This window comes from Mus caroli, chromosome 19 (assembly GCF_900094665.2).
Source record: "Mus caroli chromosome 19, CAROLI_EIJ_v1.1, whole genome shotgun sequence".
Classification (NCBI taxonomy): Eukaryota; Metazoa; Chordata; class Mammalia; order Rodentia; family Muridae; genus Mus; species Mus caroli.
This window is the reverse complement of record NC_034588.1, coordinates 53,277,687-53,293,972: the sequence shown is the minus strand read 5'-3', so window position 1 is coordinate 53,293,972 and position 16,286 is coordinate 53,277,687. Positions and strand designations below refer to the sequence as shown.

At 43.2% G+C, this 16,286-nt stretch overlaps 1 protein-coding gene across 2 annotated transcripts in view; it reads left to right on the top strand.

Annotated features, from left to right (window-relative positions):
• The first annotated feature begins 1,069 nt into the window (after positions 1-1,069).
• The window catches only part of Ccdc186 (coiled-coil domain containing 186), a 35,251-nt gene continuing 20,034 nt past the window's right edge, over positions 1,070-16,286 (top strand). Inside the window, exons 1-5 of one of the 2 annotated variants that reach the window (XM_021152007.1) lie at positions 1,070-1,592; positions 9,530-10,224; positions 13,316-13,442; positions 14,364-14,492; positions 15,476-15,688. In XM_021152007.1, coding sequence (XP_021007666.1) covers positions 9,536-10,224; positions 13,316-13,442; positions 14,364-14,492; positions 15,476-15,688 — 1,158 coding nt within the window. In that variant the 5' untranslated portion in view covers positions 1,070-1,592; positions 9,530-9,535. Of the gene's footprint in view, positions 1,593-7,873; positions 7,969-9,529; positions 10,225-13,315; positions 13,443-14,363; positions 14,493-15,475; positions 15,689-16,286 lie in introns of those variants that run through there. The other variant, XM_021152008.2, reaches the window with a different exon arrangement.

Genomic DNA, 16,286 nt, shown 5'->3' with positions numbered 1-16,286 from the left:
TTAGAAAAAGGGTCTCCTGCAGGCTAAGCCCTAAGTGGTTCCTGCTTGCACCTCCCAAATGCCTGGATAACCACTGTAAGCCACTACTCCCGGCTCAACCCGTAGTTAGGGTCTCATTTCTGTGAATTGACACCTCTTCACACAAAGGCAACATTTAATCGAGGCTGGTTTTACAGGTTCAGAGGTTTAGTCCATTATTACCATGCTGGGAAGCACGGCAGTGTGCACGGGGTTGAGGCAAAGAGCAGAGAGCTCTACCTCTTGATTGGAAGGCGGCAAGGAGGAGACCGAATATGTCTCACACTGGGTGTAGCTCAAGTATTTATATGAGAGCTCAAAGCCTTCTTCCACAATGACATACCCTGTCCAACAAGGCTACACCTCCTAATAGTGCCACTTCCTATGGGCCAAGCATTTAAATGCATGAGTCTATTCAAGTCACCACAGAACCTTAATTGTAAAATGTACTGTAATATGTTACCCTAATTTGAGGAGGGAGTTGTCATTTTCCTGATTAAAAAAAGACAGAGGGTTAGTAATATACCACATTGAAGATTTTCCTCCTCAGCAATTATGAAAGTAGTTTAACAGTAATATGCTTGGATTTACAAACTTGCCACTGAAGACGAGTCTATTTTCACTTACAACTAATGTCTACATGGTCCAGAACTTTAACACATCTTTTCTCCGGACAGAGGTGGTTTGCAAAACCTCCAGACTAAAACTGCTCACCTTCCCTATCTCCTCCCACTGGGCTTAGTCACTATAATATACAGCCTTCACGCAAACATGCAACCGGATGGGATGCGCAGCCCAGGCAGGCTTAGGTCCTCTGCGTGGAGCACACCAACAGCTTACTAGTAAACAATGGCCCCCGGTGTCACTTGGAGATTCCAGGTCAATTATTATTATGGAAACCCTGCAGAGCTCTCTCCCAGAGATGAAGCTCGTATGCCCAAGTCAGCTGCTCCTGCGGACTTGGCTCACCCACAGGCAGCGCAAAGTTTGCACCATCAGAACCGGGAAGTCACAATCTCTAGTTCTCTTTTATTACTTTATGCCACTGACTCATTAGATGACCGGCCAAAGGGTGAAGAAAAAAAGATGGCAACTTCCTTCCGATAGAAAGCACCGGCTTGGGACGGGAAAGGGAAAGAGTGGCCCAACTGGACAACAACAGCCCATAAGTCAGCCTGCTACAGCCTCCTTGGGCTTAAGTGGAGGTGGCGCTGAGATGCTGGGCGGGGCCTCTAGAAACCGCGGGGGCCGGAGGCGGCGCCTCGAAAACCACGCCCGCCTCCAGGTGCTTAACGTCACGCAGCCCGCGCCGCGCTGATTGGCCCCTTCGGGGAGCCCCGCCCCTTCAGCTGTAGTCGCGCCGGCTTAGGCGTCGCCGCCATCTTTGTTGATGTGTCAGCTCCGCAGGGGTTTTGGGGGAAAACCTCCGCTGAGAGCCCGGGATCGGCAGTGGTCTCCGCGCGTGACTTCCTCACCCACTCCGCGTCGGCTACACGCAGCCATGGGTTCGTCGGCCCTGGAGCCGGAGCTCCATCGGCCTCGCTAGGGTGCGGCCCGGGGTTGGAGGACGGACGGTGAGTGACCGAGGGGCGTCCGGGGCGGGCGCCGGCGCCGGGGGCTCGGCGAGCGCCGGTCTGCGCGCGTGGACGCGACGGGGCTAGCGGGGCCCTAGGGGGGCTGTGCCCGGAGCGCGGCCGCTCCCCCGCCTCACCAGCGCGGCATCTCCGGGGACGCGGTCCGCAGCGTTTGGCTTTTCCAAAGATCCCGATGTATTTTCATATATTTTCACCTTGGTAGGAAAACCATTTCAGATTTCTCCTCTCCCCTTCTACCTATCCTCAAAGTAGCAATCCCAGGGAAACAGCGCGCGGGGAGAAGGATGGCTCAGCTGCCAACAATTCGTAACTTGTTACAATATTCACATCTTGATTGTTATTTAGAGAAGAGACTCGGGTTTGTACGCAGAAGACCTGGGTTAGAGTCAGAAAAGACTACAGTAAAAAAAAAAAAATGACAGCGAACCAGAAAGATGTCTCAGACCCAGTGTCACGCACGGTCCTTTGATGTTCCAGCCTTTTCCTTTCTTCTGAAGTGGTACACAGGGTGTTTGGGAAAAAGATGAAACAAATCAGTTATGACAGTGTTTCAAAGGTGCACGTGTAGCCAGCCATCCCAAGGAAAATCCGTCTGTTAAGTGTTAGGTTTATTGGTGTGGATGTGGCCTTTGTGCCATTAGTGCACTTAATTGTGAAGGAGATTAAGGACTCAGAGACAAGTGATACTGGGACGGATGTGTCTTGTGTATCAAGTCCACCGCGTGCAGCTACTTTTTAGCTCTTCGTTAATTAATGGTTGCACTAATGAAACAACAGTAATGATTGGCCTACATCTTTTATTGTTCCTTTTTGGTCTTCCCATGTTCAGTGCAGATTTTGGGAAGACCATAATTGTGTACTGTTGCTCCAAGGCCTTCTCCTTTGTACAGGATAATACATACGTTAAGTATAACTTTGGAAGGCTACCAGAAGATGCAGGGACTGTGTTTAGTTTTTGGAAGGCCTTTTCTAATTCAAAAGAATAGAAACTTAAGGTGTTTGATGGAGAACAGGTTCCAAGGAGTAAGGTTGACATTTCCCAGTCTGATTTTTTTTTTTTTTCAGACTGAAAGGCTGAGTGGTAGAAGAGGGACCACTCTTAAACCTTTAGTTCCTTCACACAGGAACCAAAGACTTATTCTTTGATGCTATGCAGTGCGGCAGCATGGCTGCTGCTGCTTGCTTAGCGTGTTCAGTTCTGAAAGTGACTGTGATGAACAGAACACTCAGCCCAGCTCTCTGAGGAAGCTGTGATGGTTGGGAGCCCAGGCAGCCTTCCCGAGAAAACTCTTTCCATTTGACAGCATCTACCCTGGTTTACAAAAGTCGTTCAACTCACTGTAACGAGAGAATATTCAACTTCAAATTCTGGTTGGTTTGTTTGTTTTTAATAATAAAACTAAGGTTTTTCTTTTCCTTTTTGTCTTTAAATGACTACGGTCAAGTTTTGATTTTTCTCATAAACATCACTTCATTTACAATAGTTTTATTTAGTATTTATTTTAGAAGCAACAACAGGATAGATAATTTAGACCTACAAATGCTACTGTAATCTTACACCACTTCAAACTTATTTGAATTTGCTTAACGGAGAGTTTGCTCTAAGAAGTAAACTATTAGGTAAAGGGGCAGTAGACACCAAGAGCAGAAGCAGACTCTAGGATAATGGTAACTGTCATGAGCGCATTTCTTAAAGTTTGAGCTGGTCATTCATTGTAGGCTTATGTAGTAAGTACTAAATAGGTGTTGTTTTTAATAAAACTTAAATCTTACCAAATTAACCAAATTCAGGCATAAGTACAACTCTTTTAGTAAATGTAGAAATTCTATTTAATTAAATTCATTTTTCTTATATTTGGTTTTCAGATTTTTTTTTAAGATTTATTTTATATATATCAGTAGACTGTCACTGTCTTCAGACACACCAGAAGAGGGCATCAGATCCCATTATAGATGGTTTTGAGCCCACCATGTGGAACTGAACTCAGGACCTCTGCAAGAGCAGTCAGTGCTCTTAACCGCTGAGCCATCTCTCCAGCCCCATTTTCAGACTTTTTTGAAAGAAGAGTTAAATAAAAATACTTAGATTTTCTCAGACTTCATTGCAGTTGATACATTCTGTACAAGTCGCTTCAAGGTAGAGTTCTGTATTAATGTTATGCTCAATACTTTAAAAGCCATTTTAGAGTCTAAAGTACCCAAACCATGGTTGCAGTGGTGAGAGTGTTACTGCTGCAAGATGAATCCGATATCCAGTGTCTCACTGAAGATACAGTAGGGGAAACTCAAGAAGACAGAAGCAACTGTGGGCTGTGTGCCCTCTGTGTGACGGTTAGAGAGCTGAGGCAACTTAGTACATTCAAACTGTAATTGGGCTTGATGCTGAATCTGAAGTCTTCCTTCTTGGAGAACCAGTTCTAGAGATCTTTGAAACAACCGTCTTAGCTTTTTTCTCTTAAAGTAAGAATGGGTGTAGGTAAGTTCGCCTTCTGTGAAACCCCAGTGCTGGTGGCTCTTTGCATCAGGGAAATGTGACTGACAAGTATTTCTTACGCAGCTTCTCTTCTGTTTCTCTGCTTCGTTATTTTAATTTAAAAGCGTAATCTAGCTAAGTGTGTCAACACTTACTACTTAGGGATTATGAGGGGATAATGATTGGATGCGTTTTGATTTTTTCCTTTTGACTTGAGATGACAGGCCAGAATTTTGCTAGAGCTGATAGAAAAGGAAAGGAAGTTACTTTACTTATGCTACTTTCAAACTCCTTTGGGAAATATGCAAAAACTGTCTTAAAGTATTTATATTTCCTTACAAAGGACAGGAAACCATTTTATTGACTTAAATAAGTGATCTCCCAAGCCTAGGTTGCATATGTTAATGTATATTAACTTGAGAAGGAAGTCTACAGCTAGAATTATTGGGGGGCGGTGGAGTGGTGCAAAATTGAAAAATTATAAAAAATATTTGAACTAAGATTATTCAACTGGATTTAAAGCCAAGCCTTTATCCTGAAATGTTGGTTTGCGTTCTACTGCTACAGTGGGAAGGATTCTGATTTGTGGTCTCAGCAGTTTACAGCAGCAAAACAAAGATTTAACAGGCTCAGTATTAGTCACACTGTACCCGAGGCCTGCACCTGAGGGTGCCTGGTTTATTTTGCACCATGTTCCCAATGCCTACAACAGTGTCCATATGGAAAAGCTGCCCCATGCATTTTGGCAGGTGAACACTTGGGACTTTATTCTTGAGCTGGTTCCTCTGCATGATGCTCATTTGTTGACTTGTTACCAATTATCTGTAGATTGAATTCAGTTTCTATTTATAGTTTTGTGAGCCAGCCTACGGTTTTGTTCTTATAGAACTAATTATGGGAAACCAGAAATAGTACTGAAAGCTGTTAGTGTTTTCAGTTATGTAGTTTTGTGTGGAATAACTTTCTAGAAATCCGAGTGTGTTCATTAAGGAATGCAAGAGGCTCTGGGATAGTGCTTGGCATGGCGCCTTTTTGCTGGGTGGCTGCAGCTGCTGCGCTGCAGTCGGATCGCCCAGTTCCCACTGCCACAGGCCTGTACTGCTGTGTCAGCAACAGAAGGACTACGAGGACAGCGGGGGATTGGGAGGAATTTTGTGATTACAAGTGTTTTTCCTCAGAAGCAACAGTTATTACAAAGTCAGAATAGCAGTGCATGTCGTAATCAATGAGCACACTTACTGTGTGTATCTGTGTCACACAGATACTGTGTATGTCTCTGACTGAGGTTGGTCTGTACCAGCACTTGAGACAGGCTTGCAGCTCTTCCCTACCTTTCCTGTTTCTTCCTTTTGTAGCTTACTGGTAGTAGGCTGTTTAATCTTCCATAATTTTCACGACAGCATTCCTTCTAAAAAACCCAAATACTTGGACAGTATCCAAATTGCTGTACATGAGCATCACTAACTGGGGATGCCTGTAGGGAACTCAGCTGACGCTCCTGTCGCCTAGTTAGTGGTGGACAGATGAGCTGCTCATGAGGTTGATTGGTTTCTGTTTGCACAGTTCTTACATACTCCTTGGTGTTGCCCTTGCTACATATGCAAGCACAGGTCCTCTGTAACATCTTCCTTTCCTCTGGTCTCGTGTCAGTATTCACTGGCACAGCAACAGACAAATGTGCAGTTCTAATGGTTCTCAGATGTCAGTTTGCATAATGACCTTTTTACAGGTCATGGCATATTGAGATACACTAATGTAAGTTTCTTGTCTTTTAAATTTAGTCTTTAATTGATAAGACACACAAAACAAATTCTAGGCTTGGGTAAATAGCTTGTTTTGTTTGGATTTGTTACCTAGATGAAGCTCCTGTAGACTGTAAGACACGTTTGTTGTTCTGCCCTGTCTGTACACTAGGAGTCTCCTTACAGCCTGCCCAGGAAATGCTGTCCTCCCCACATCATTTCACAGAGCCAGTGGGTGCTTCTGTCTTTGTGAAGCACTGAGGAGTTTGCAAAGACGGTAGTAAATGTTGTGCAGAGTGCACTTGTTAGGCCTATCTCTTTATTCTGTTACTGTTTGATGTTACAGACGTTTCAGTCTGAGTCAATTTTCTTGCAGTCATCTAAAAGGTGGCTGCCTCTTCAGAAGGGTCAAGAAAGGCCGCATCTTCTCCATGAGTGTAGGCAGTGTGTTCCAGTGTACAGGTTGCTCTTGTGTTTGTATAGGGATGGTAATCAGTCTCTGGGTAGACTGACAGGAAAAGTGGGGCAGTCCATGGACAGTGTGCGCATGGCATTGCAGTAGAGCAGCGGCACTTTCTGAATGTGGGCAGAGATCAGGTTTGGAAACTTATATAACTGCTTTACTCAGGAATCTTAGTGATTTCATTAAAGAAAAGAAAATAGAAAAAAGGAGTGGGGGATCCTATTCTCCCTGAAGAAAACTTGAAACTCTTAGCCCCTAACTGCTTGATGTAACAGTGTCTGCCTAAACCCTCCTCCCAAGAGAGACAGGCTTGTGTCTTTTCTCTGGCTAGCCTCTGCAGAGTGGAGACAGGATTTCATTACCTGAAACTTTAAAGACGGGAGAGGCTGGTCCGGGTGCATGACTTGAGCTGGCCGTTTGATGACTGAAGAGGAGCTAAGTGTGGAACAGTATTGCAGCTTCCTAGCCTGCACACTTGCTCTCTTACAGTGGAGGGCTCACTTCACGACAGCCAGGATACTACATACTTCATCACTTCTGAATCTGGTGATTTGTCACTTCCCTTAGCAAGCCTGCCTCACCCCCATGACTGTCACAAATAATCTGCCCTTCTGTTAACTACTTTGCCCTTTGATTTGAAATTATCGAAAGAGAATTAAATGAGATCAAGAAACAGTGCTCCAGGTGTGAGATGAGGCCTAGGTTGGGTTGAAGGGAGGGATAGCATCAGAAAAGCAGGAGAACAATTGCTTAATAGATTCTGAAAGCAGCGGGAGCAAAGGGAGACGTTTGTTGACCAAGCACATGATGCTGTGCATGGGTACTCGGTTACAAGTACTAGCGGCAGGATTGAGGGTTAGCCAGCTTGAGTTTAAGACTTTGGAGAAAGCTCCAATAGGAACGCCTCTTCAGGTAGACTAATATAGCATGAAGAGGGGATAGATAATTCCATGTCTGTAACTTGGTACAGGACTGGAAACTCTCATCTAGGCATCAGCTATGTGTTACTGCTTCAGTCAGCTAACTGGGTAACTGCTATGAAGGGAGAAAGAAATGAGTGAGCCCTGGAGACCAAGGAAGCAGAATGAAAGAATGTGGGTTTTTGTTGACAAATCATGACACACAAATAAAACTCTTAAAGTTGTTGATCAAATTTCTTTTTACTTAACGGAATGCTGGGGAGTCACAATGCCTTTGTCGTCTGTTCTCTTCTGAAGGCATTCCTTATCTGCCAACCAGCGTGTATTCGTCTGCTATGAGTTCAACCTCTGTTGGTAGAACATCAGCTAGTTGTGATGTTTAAAGCCACTGCAGGTTTACATTTGTAAGATTTTAACTTTAGCAGTAGCGTAGTATATCTTACATTTACTGTGTATCATATCACGTGTGGTACCTTTAAAGAGCTTCACTTTGAGTGGGCTGTTTATTGTATATCATATCACAGGTTATATCTTTAAAGAGAGTCACTTTGAGTGAGCTAGTTTGTAAGTTGCTCTGAGGCTAGTGTACCTGCCTGAGATTCTTTTTTTTTTTTTTCATTCCAAGATTTTGGAATAAATTACTGAGATTTTTAAGTGTTCACTGCATTTATTTGTCTGGTCTAAAGTCTATACTATCAATACCAGCTTGCTTATGAAACATATACAGCACGGTGGTGTTCATTTGTGTCATTTGGAGGTAGGTGATACATAATTAAGTTTTTGGGAGCCTAGGTTCTAAAAGTCTGCAGTAATCGTTGTCTCCACAGGTGGTCCAAAGGAACAGCATGTTTGACAGACAAGATGGCCTTTTCTTCCTTACAGTTGAATCTTTTCTGCAGTCCTGGGATAACGCCCTTCAAGCACTTGCCTTATTTATTTTATGCAAGCTTTAGGTCAGCAAGTGTATGAGGGGTCACTGGGTGCTGGGATTCATACAGGAAAATCAAATGGTGTACAAGTCTTAGGATTTATTATAATTCACCCTTAGCAAAATCCCCTCCTGCTTAGTGCTGAGGGTCTATGCAGCCAGTCATCTCTTCTTGTCTCAGTGTACTCTGATCACGACCTTTCTCAAAGCCTGAAGTAAGCATGCGCTTTCCTGTTGTAAAATGGAATCTTTTTTCCCATGTGTATACTTCAGAGCAGAATTCCTTATTAGAATTGCAGTCTAATCTCATCTCTGGTAACTCATCTGCCTGTCTGGGCACTGCGAAAGCATGGCCAAAGTCACAGGCAGTGTTTTTCATCGAGATCACTAGTTTTTTTTGTTGTGTTTTTCAAGACAGCGTTTCTCTGTGCAGCTCTGACTGTCCTGGAACTCGCTCTGTAGGTCGAGCTGGCCTTGAACTTAGAGATCCACCTGCTTCTGCCTCCTGAGTATTGGTATCGAATGTGTGCACCACAAACTACTGCCTGGCTGGATTTTTTTTTTGTATTAAATTTTATTTTTCATTATGTGTATATGTGTCAGGGTTAGGGGTTGTGCATATGAGACCGGTTCCAGAGGAGGCCAAAAGAAGGCGTCAGATCCTCTGGAACTGAAAGTACAGGCAGTTGTGAACTGCCCACCACAGGTGCTGGGAGCTGAACTTGAGTCCTTCATAAGAGCAGTATGCACTCTTAACTGCTGTACCATCTCTCCAGCCTCTGGTAGAAGATTTTGTATTCTGTATGTCAGGGAAAAATTTGAAGTTGAATAATTTCCCATAAAGAAGAGAGAGGAGGAACCTTTGTAAATAATGTAATCGCGTATCCCCACCTAGTCAAATGAAATGCTGCTCTTCCTGACCTAGACTGTGTTGATTTGCACTGAAGAGAATGCTTACTTAGAAACAAGCAGGGGAGCACCCCAGGCCCCTGTCAGGGGGAAGCTGCTCCTGGCACACACAGGTCAGTGCCCGCTCGGTCTGCACTGAAGCAGGCCCTGGTTCTAAGTCTCCTTCTTGGTGAGCTTTGTCACCACTCGCTGGTGCCCTGCTCTGAGGCTGCTGCCTAATGCTTTAGCTGCTGTCCTTTTGCCCATCTCCTCAAAGGGCTTAAATAGTGTGTGCCCACAGAAGGGGAGGCCATTCTCCTTTCTAACCTTCCCATTACATGCTCTGCCCCTTAACTAGAGAGGCCAGCTGGCCCATGACAGAAAAGAGGGGGTCAGTGTCCACTCTGGGTCTCTCTTCTATGTCTAGGGGAGGCCCTTATTAGAGGAATTATGAATGGGACACTTCATGGGCATGTCTAATTTTTTTAATTTGATTTCTTAGATGTAAATGAAGATCAGGAGCAGATTTGAAGGAATGCAAAGTGAATTGGTGCCAGTCAGCATGTCGGAGACAGAACACGTAGCCTCCATTTCTTCTGACGCAGCTCCTGAGGAAACATCAGAGTTGAGGGATGACTCGTGCGTCTCAGTTTCTGCTGACGAAAGCAGCACATTAGAAACAGGAGCTGAACTATTGTCATTGGACTCTGACAGAATTTTATGTCAGACTAATGAACACTGTAGTCAGACCGAAGTACAGGAGAGCCATATTCCAGACGGTGGCAGTGGTGAGAATTCTTGTGCTAACACAGACACATGCCCAAAAGATTCTGGACAAATAGATGACTTTCCTGGCGGAGACTTTACAGAACAAGTGTCAAAAACCAAGGAGCCAGAACACACAGTAACACAGATACTGGCAGAGTTAAAGTCATCTACACCCACAGAAGCTGGTAATCCAAAGACGACCTCAGCAAGCCTCTACGATACAGACTGCACCAGGAAGCTCATTTCAAAGATGAAGACTGTTTCAGCCTCAGACGATTTGTTGGGAGAAATCGAATCTGAGCTCTTATCTGCTGAGTTTGTGGAGGACCACCAAGTCCCAAATGGAGTGAATAAAGGAGAGCAGGCCTTAGCCCTGTTTGAGAAATGTGTGCACAGCAGGTACTTGCAGCAGGAGCTCACTGTTAAACAGTAAGTCTGCTGCTACTGCGGGACACACACACACACACACACACGCTCCTTCAAGGAGAGGACTCTGTGTCCGCCTTGTTTCAGAATGCAGCCATGCAGAGTTGGTCTACTTCCCCAAGTAACTGGGCAGCTTCCATTTGCTGCTTGCTTACAGTAGTAAAGCAGCGGTAAAGCGTGTGTGCTCACTAGGGAGCAAGTCAGGGTTTTCACTTTTGAAACTAGGTATGTCAAAATCAGTTCAAAGGGAGATGAAAAGTCACGGATTCAGTTCAGAAGCTCACGGTTTAGAGAACAGGAGAATTAGTCAAGCAATTCTGCTTTTAAACATCTGTTTGTATAGTGTTTGATAAGTTTGATTTCCTTTAGCCTGTTTCTAATAGGATTTATTCTGTATTTTTATTGTACATTTTATAGTAAAGTGATATATAAGTTTGGGCATACTGTTACAATCTGTTACAAAGAAAAATAATACACACTATCTTTCACTAAACTACACACTTTTACACTACGCTGGGGATTACAGGGCACACAGACCATGCTCTGAGTGCTCTTTTATAGGTACTGGCTTTCCTTGCTTTGTTGTTTTCCATATTATTCTGTTAAAGCCACCAACCAGATGGCCCCAAAGCTGCTCACTCATTGTGTTTTTCCCAGTGAACTTCAATCTGCTGGTATTCATTTTCTATTTTTCTTACATTAATTTAAACTTTCTTAAATTTAAATTTTCTAAAGAAAAAGACTGTGTTATGATGTGAGGGTTTTGCACATGTGCAAGCCAGAGGAAGCTTTCTGGAGACGTTCCTCCTGTCTACCTTTGTATGGGTTCTGGGGAATCACATGTCAGTGAAACTGCAGTTGCCTTCTCACGAGCACCTCTGCTCACTTAGATCCTAACTTGGAATCCTTTTAATACACTCTGTGCTTCCATGGCTCAGACATCTGTGCTTCGGGCCCTTCTAGGCTTGGGGTAACTTCTTCACTCCCCTGCAGTCTGGATCTACTCCGATCACCCCCGCCCCCCAACACACAGTGATTATTTCTGATGCCCTTTCCTACTTTCCTTAGAGCCTGACAGTTTATACAGCACTTAAACATTTTAAGATACATACATTTAATAATCTCACTTACTATTAATCATGTGACTGGGGCACACGTTAACTCATGGAATGTGCACAGAGAGACAACACGTCCTACCCTCACTCGGCCTTAGGTTTATGAGGTACCTGAGGCAGATTAAGAAACTTGTCCAGGTCAGGTGGAAATATCTACAGAGCCAAGCTTCTGACTTGTTTTATCAGTTGTTACAGGAAATCATCTGGCTGCAAGTTGCTGGACCGAACTAAACAGTATTAGGTGTAAAGACAAACAAGTTCTTTGTCCACCCAGCAGAGGGAGCAGCGGGCAGTAGAGTAGGGAGTGGCTCAGCAGCAGCCTGGAGCTTGTGGAGTCTGAGTCAGTGCTCTCTCCTGTGAGAGACTGTGCTTGCCTGGCGTTACTCTTGTGGATAGTGAGGTGTCTATAAGTGTTACTGTAACCTGCATTGATCTTTTGCTTTACATATAATACTTTTAATTTCAAATAAAACATTTGTTGATTCAGGTAAGCAGCTAGATGTTTTCTTAACTTTTATCTCCATTTAATTTTTTTTTAATTTTTAATATTATTTTTATTACGTATTTTCCTCAATTACATTTCCAATGCTATCCCAAAAGTCCCCCATACCCTCCCCCCCACTCCCCTACCCACCCACTCCCACTTTTTGGCCCTGGCGTTCCCCTGTACTGAGGCATATAAAGTTTGCACGACCAATGGGCCTCTCTTTCCACTGATGGCCGACTAGACCATCTTTTGATACAAATGCAGCTAGAGTCAAGAGCTCCGGGGTACTGGTTAGTTCATCATGTTGTTCCAACTATAGGGTTGCAGATCCCTTTAGCTCCTTGGGTACTTTCTCTAGCTCCTCCATTGGGGGCCCTGTGATCCATCCAATAGCTGACTGAACATCCACTTCTGTGTTTGCTAGGCCCCTCCATTTAATTTTTTATGAAGAACACTGTTTCAGTTCCTTTATTGAAAATTTCATAAATGCATCCTTTCCCAGATGTTTGATATATTCCCGTTTACTGAGTTTTCTTTTGTTTGTTTTTTCCTGGGAAAATTGTATATATTGTCATTTGGAAATGATTCTACAATCAGGCTGGTTACGATGTTTATCCTCATATAGCATAGCTAGTTACCTGTGTGTTTCTTAAACCTTTAAGATACACCCTTTTTTGAAAATTTCCTGTTTAAAATACCGTTTCCTTCCTCCCTCCTCTGGGTCTGTGTCTTGCTGTATGCCCTGCTCTCCCGTTTCTTCCCCTCCCTTTCCTTCATTCTTTCTCTCACCCCCTCTTCCTTTTTTTCATCCTCTTCTCCCTGTTTTGTGCTAGAGGACCTTAATGCTGGGTGTGTATTCTACTACACCCAGCCCTACCACCGCTGTGTTGTACATTAAATCCCCAGGACTTGTCTGAACCTGGAACTTTGTACCCTGTGGATCTAAGCTCCTCTGTCTACTTTCTGGATCTGGAAAATACCACTCCACCCTTTTTATTCTGTTATCTCATGTATCAGTAGTACTGCTCAGTGACCTAGCGTGAACTCTAAGAGAACAGTAGTCTGTGTGGAATGTGTACATAACTTCTAAGAATACCAAATAACAAAGGATATCAAAGAAACAAGTTAAGGCTGTGGGTGTGCTCAGTGGTAGCCTAATAGGGCTAATTGACCAGAGATTTTTTTTTTTTAAATCTGGTGTATAAATCACCAGAGTGTGGGTACCTGGGCTGTGACAGAGCTGGCTGCTCTTGCCCTCCCTCTCGTCTGCTTGCTTCTCTTGTAGTGACAGACACAGAGACCGTTTACCTCAAGCACACTCAGTCACTCGATGGTGAGGACATGGTCTGAGAAGGTATCATTAGGGGTGGGGGTTCTCATCCAGATCTGGTATTTTAGAATAAAAAGACTACTTGAGAGGATTGATCAGTGGTGTCCATGTCTAATCTGTAGATAGATAATATTCCGTATCTTATTTCCCTTTTATATTTAGGTTAATTAAAGAAAATAAGAATCATCAGGAACTTATCTTAAATATTTGTTCAGAAAAAGACAGTTTAAGAGAAGAACTGAGAAAAAGAACAGAAACAGAGAAGCAGCATATGAACACAATAAAGCAGGTAAAACCAAGTCTGCCAAGGCCAGGCTTAAAGTTATAAACTCCATGTTTCAAACGCATTTCAAATGCAGGAATTGTTTTCTAAACTATGTTATATAAATTATGATACGTTTAACTGCTCCAAATATAGGGCATTTTCTGCCCAAATAACGAAAAGGCTTGATTTAAGTTTTTACCAATTAAAGGAAGAAGTAGTTAATAGTAGTAGCACCTGGAGGCTTCTGTCCGGCTTTGGGTCACTTTGGCACTTGGGGTTTTAGCAGGCTGCATTCCCAGGTTTTGGTGAAGTCTACTCTGAAGGTCATGTCAGACCCTCTCTTTTTAATGGTTCTTTTCTGCATGGATGCACAGGTAAGGGCTTAGGTTAATAACAAAGTAAAAACTGTTCTTGTTTTTTTTGAGCTGCTTTCCTTCTGTGGACAGGGAGTGAGTGTCCTGTCGTTCGACGGCATAACTCAGCATTGGTGTGTCCTGAGAGATGTACCTTGGGCCTTTCCTCCTTTGTGTGGGCATCATAAGATGCACTTCAACTGCAAGTGCTGTGAGACAGTGGGGGACGCAGTCTTGGAGTGGACCTACAGTCCATCTAGAAAGCTGCTAATAACACAGTGTCAGACAGCTCTAGAGTCTAACAAGTTAAACCAAGTTCTCATTTTCGTGTGTTTTGATACGTTATTTATTGCACTTTTACATATTTGGGAAAAGACTGAGTTGTCGTATGCAGTCGTTAACTGGTTTTTATTAAACAGGTAAATAGGCCCAGGTGTAAGCCAGACCTACCAGGGTAAAGCTTGTGAGGGACTCGAGGAAACAGTCTGTAGCTTACATCCTTCATTTGCATTGTGTTATGTATTAACTAAGGTATCATTGCTCTTACTTGGTGCAGCTATAAAATATAACCTGGAAATCATTCTTTTTACAGTTAGAATTAAGAATAGAGGAACTGAATAAAGAAATTAAAGCTTCCAAAGATCAGCTAGTCGCACAGGATGTCACAGCTAAAAATGCAATTCAGCAAATCCATAAAGAGATGGCCCAGCGGATGGACCAGGTATTTCCTGCCACTATTAATTTGATAATTTGGTATTTCTTGTTTATTGGACTATACCACTTGGGTGATGACATCACTGGAGTTTACATAAAAGCTTTTAAAGGAGACTAAGGGCTGGAAGGATGACTCAGCTGTGAAGGCGCTCCCTGGTCTCCCGGAAGTCCAGAGTTGGCTTTCTAGCATCCAGCCACAAGACTCCCGACCACCTGTCATTCCAGTGCCAGGGCTCTGATGCCCTCTTGTGGCTTAAGAGTATTCATATGCATGTGCTCCAGCAGACACGCACAGAAACATAAATAAAAAGACATCTCAAACAGTAGTAAGATGGCAATACGTAAGTTTAAGTACATCCTAATTGTAAAAAAACAAAAACAAATTTAAGGAACATATGGGAAATATATTCATCTTGTCACCTGTGTCTCCAGGTTTTTTTTATATCTTTCCTTGTTCCATAGCTGACATTTTGTTACATATATGTATACTAGTAACACATGAATGTGCACGTGAGTTTTTACTAGCCCCGTTTGTGTTGTTATAACAAAATACTTGAGTATCTAGACTCAAAAAAAAAAAGCATATTTATGTGATAGTTCTAGAAGTTCAAGAGTAGGACTGTCTCCCAGAGAGAAAGTGCTTGTGTTAGCTGAGCTCCGGTGACCCAGAAGCCAGGCTTCAGGCTTTTAAGCTTCTGCCTACTGATTCTGACGGCTGACTCCTGCAAGTGTGAGATCAAAGGAGCTTGTTAAGGTGAACCATGATCCTCTTCCTGGGGCCCAGAATGGTGCAGAAGTCGGCAAGAAAGCAGATGTGGAGAAGAAGGGACATGTATTTAAATAGAAAGCACAGCAACCAAAGTAAAGAGTAAGGAAGGGCTGGAAACAGCACAAAATAGATCCTAACACCACGGGGAATAGTATGCATTTGTGGATGCTTTCATTTGAAAATACGCTTTTATTAATGCTAGGTAACCTTTTCTTTCCAAGGCCAATAAGAAATGTGAAGAGGCCCGTCAGGAAAAGGAGGCAATGGTAATGAAGTATGTGAGAGGCGAGAAGGAGGCTCTAGACCTGCGAAAGGAAAAAGAAACCCTTGAGAGGAAACTTAGAGATGCAAGTAAGGAATTGGAGAAAAACACTAACAAAATTAAGCAGCTGTCTCAGGAGAAAGGGCGGCTGCAGCAACTCTATGAATCGAAGGTATAACTTGTGCCTAATTTGAGGGTCATGCCTCTGCTCTCCTTAGTCCTCAGTGGTGTAGAACTGACGTGCTCTCACTAGCTTACTCACCTACCTGTGTTTGGGTGTGTCATTCCCTCCTGCTAGAAAGGTTTGCTGGAGGAAAGGCAGAATATTGGCAAGTGTTATTAGTTTCTTAATTTTCTTAATTTCTTAATCATTTTTTAAACTTCCTTTTAGAGTTTATTGGAAAAATTAGTTTGTGTCTCTAAAAATTATGTTTTGCTAAGATATGTCCATATTGGTGTCAGTTGTGAATAGCTTTAAATCAGAAGTATAATTTGTCCAGAGTCTATTTTGGTTTTTTATTTAATACATTTTCCCCCTGCAGTGTGAGAGTGGATGTAGGGCTGTATACCTGTGGGGCAGTGTCTCTGCTCCAGGCCTGGCCAGAGTCTCAGTGTAGCACGGTTCACCAGAGAACACAATTGATATTTTTCTTATTGAAAACACATTTATTCTAGACCTGTCCTAGCTCCAGGCCTGGCCAGAGTCTCAGTGTAGCACGGTTCACCAGAGAACACAATTGATATTTTTCTTATTGAAAACACATTTATTC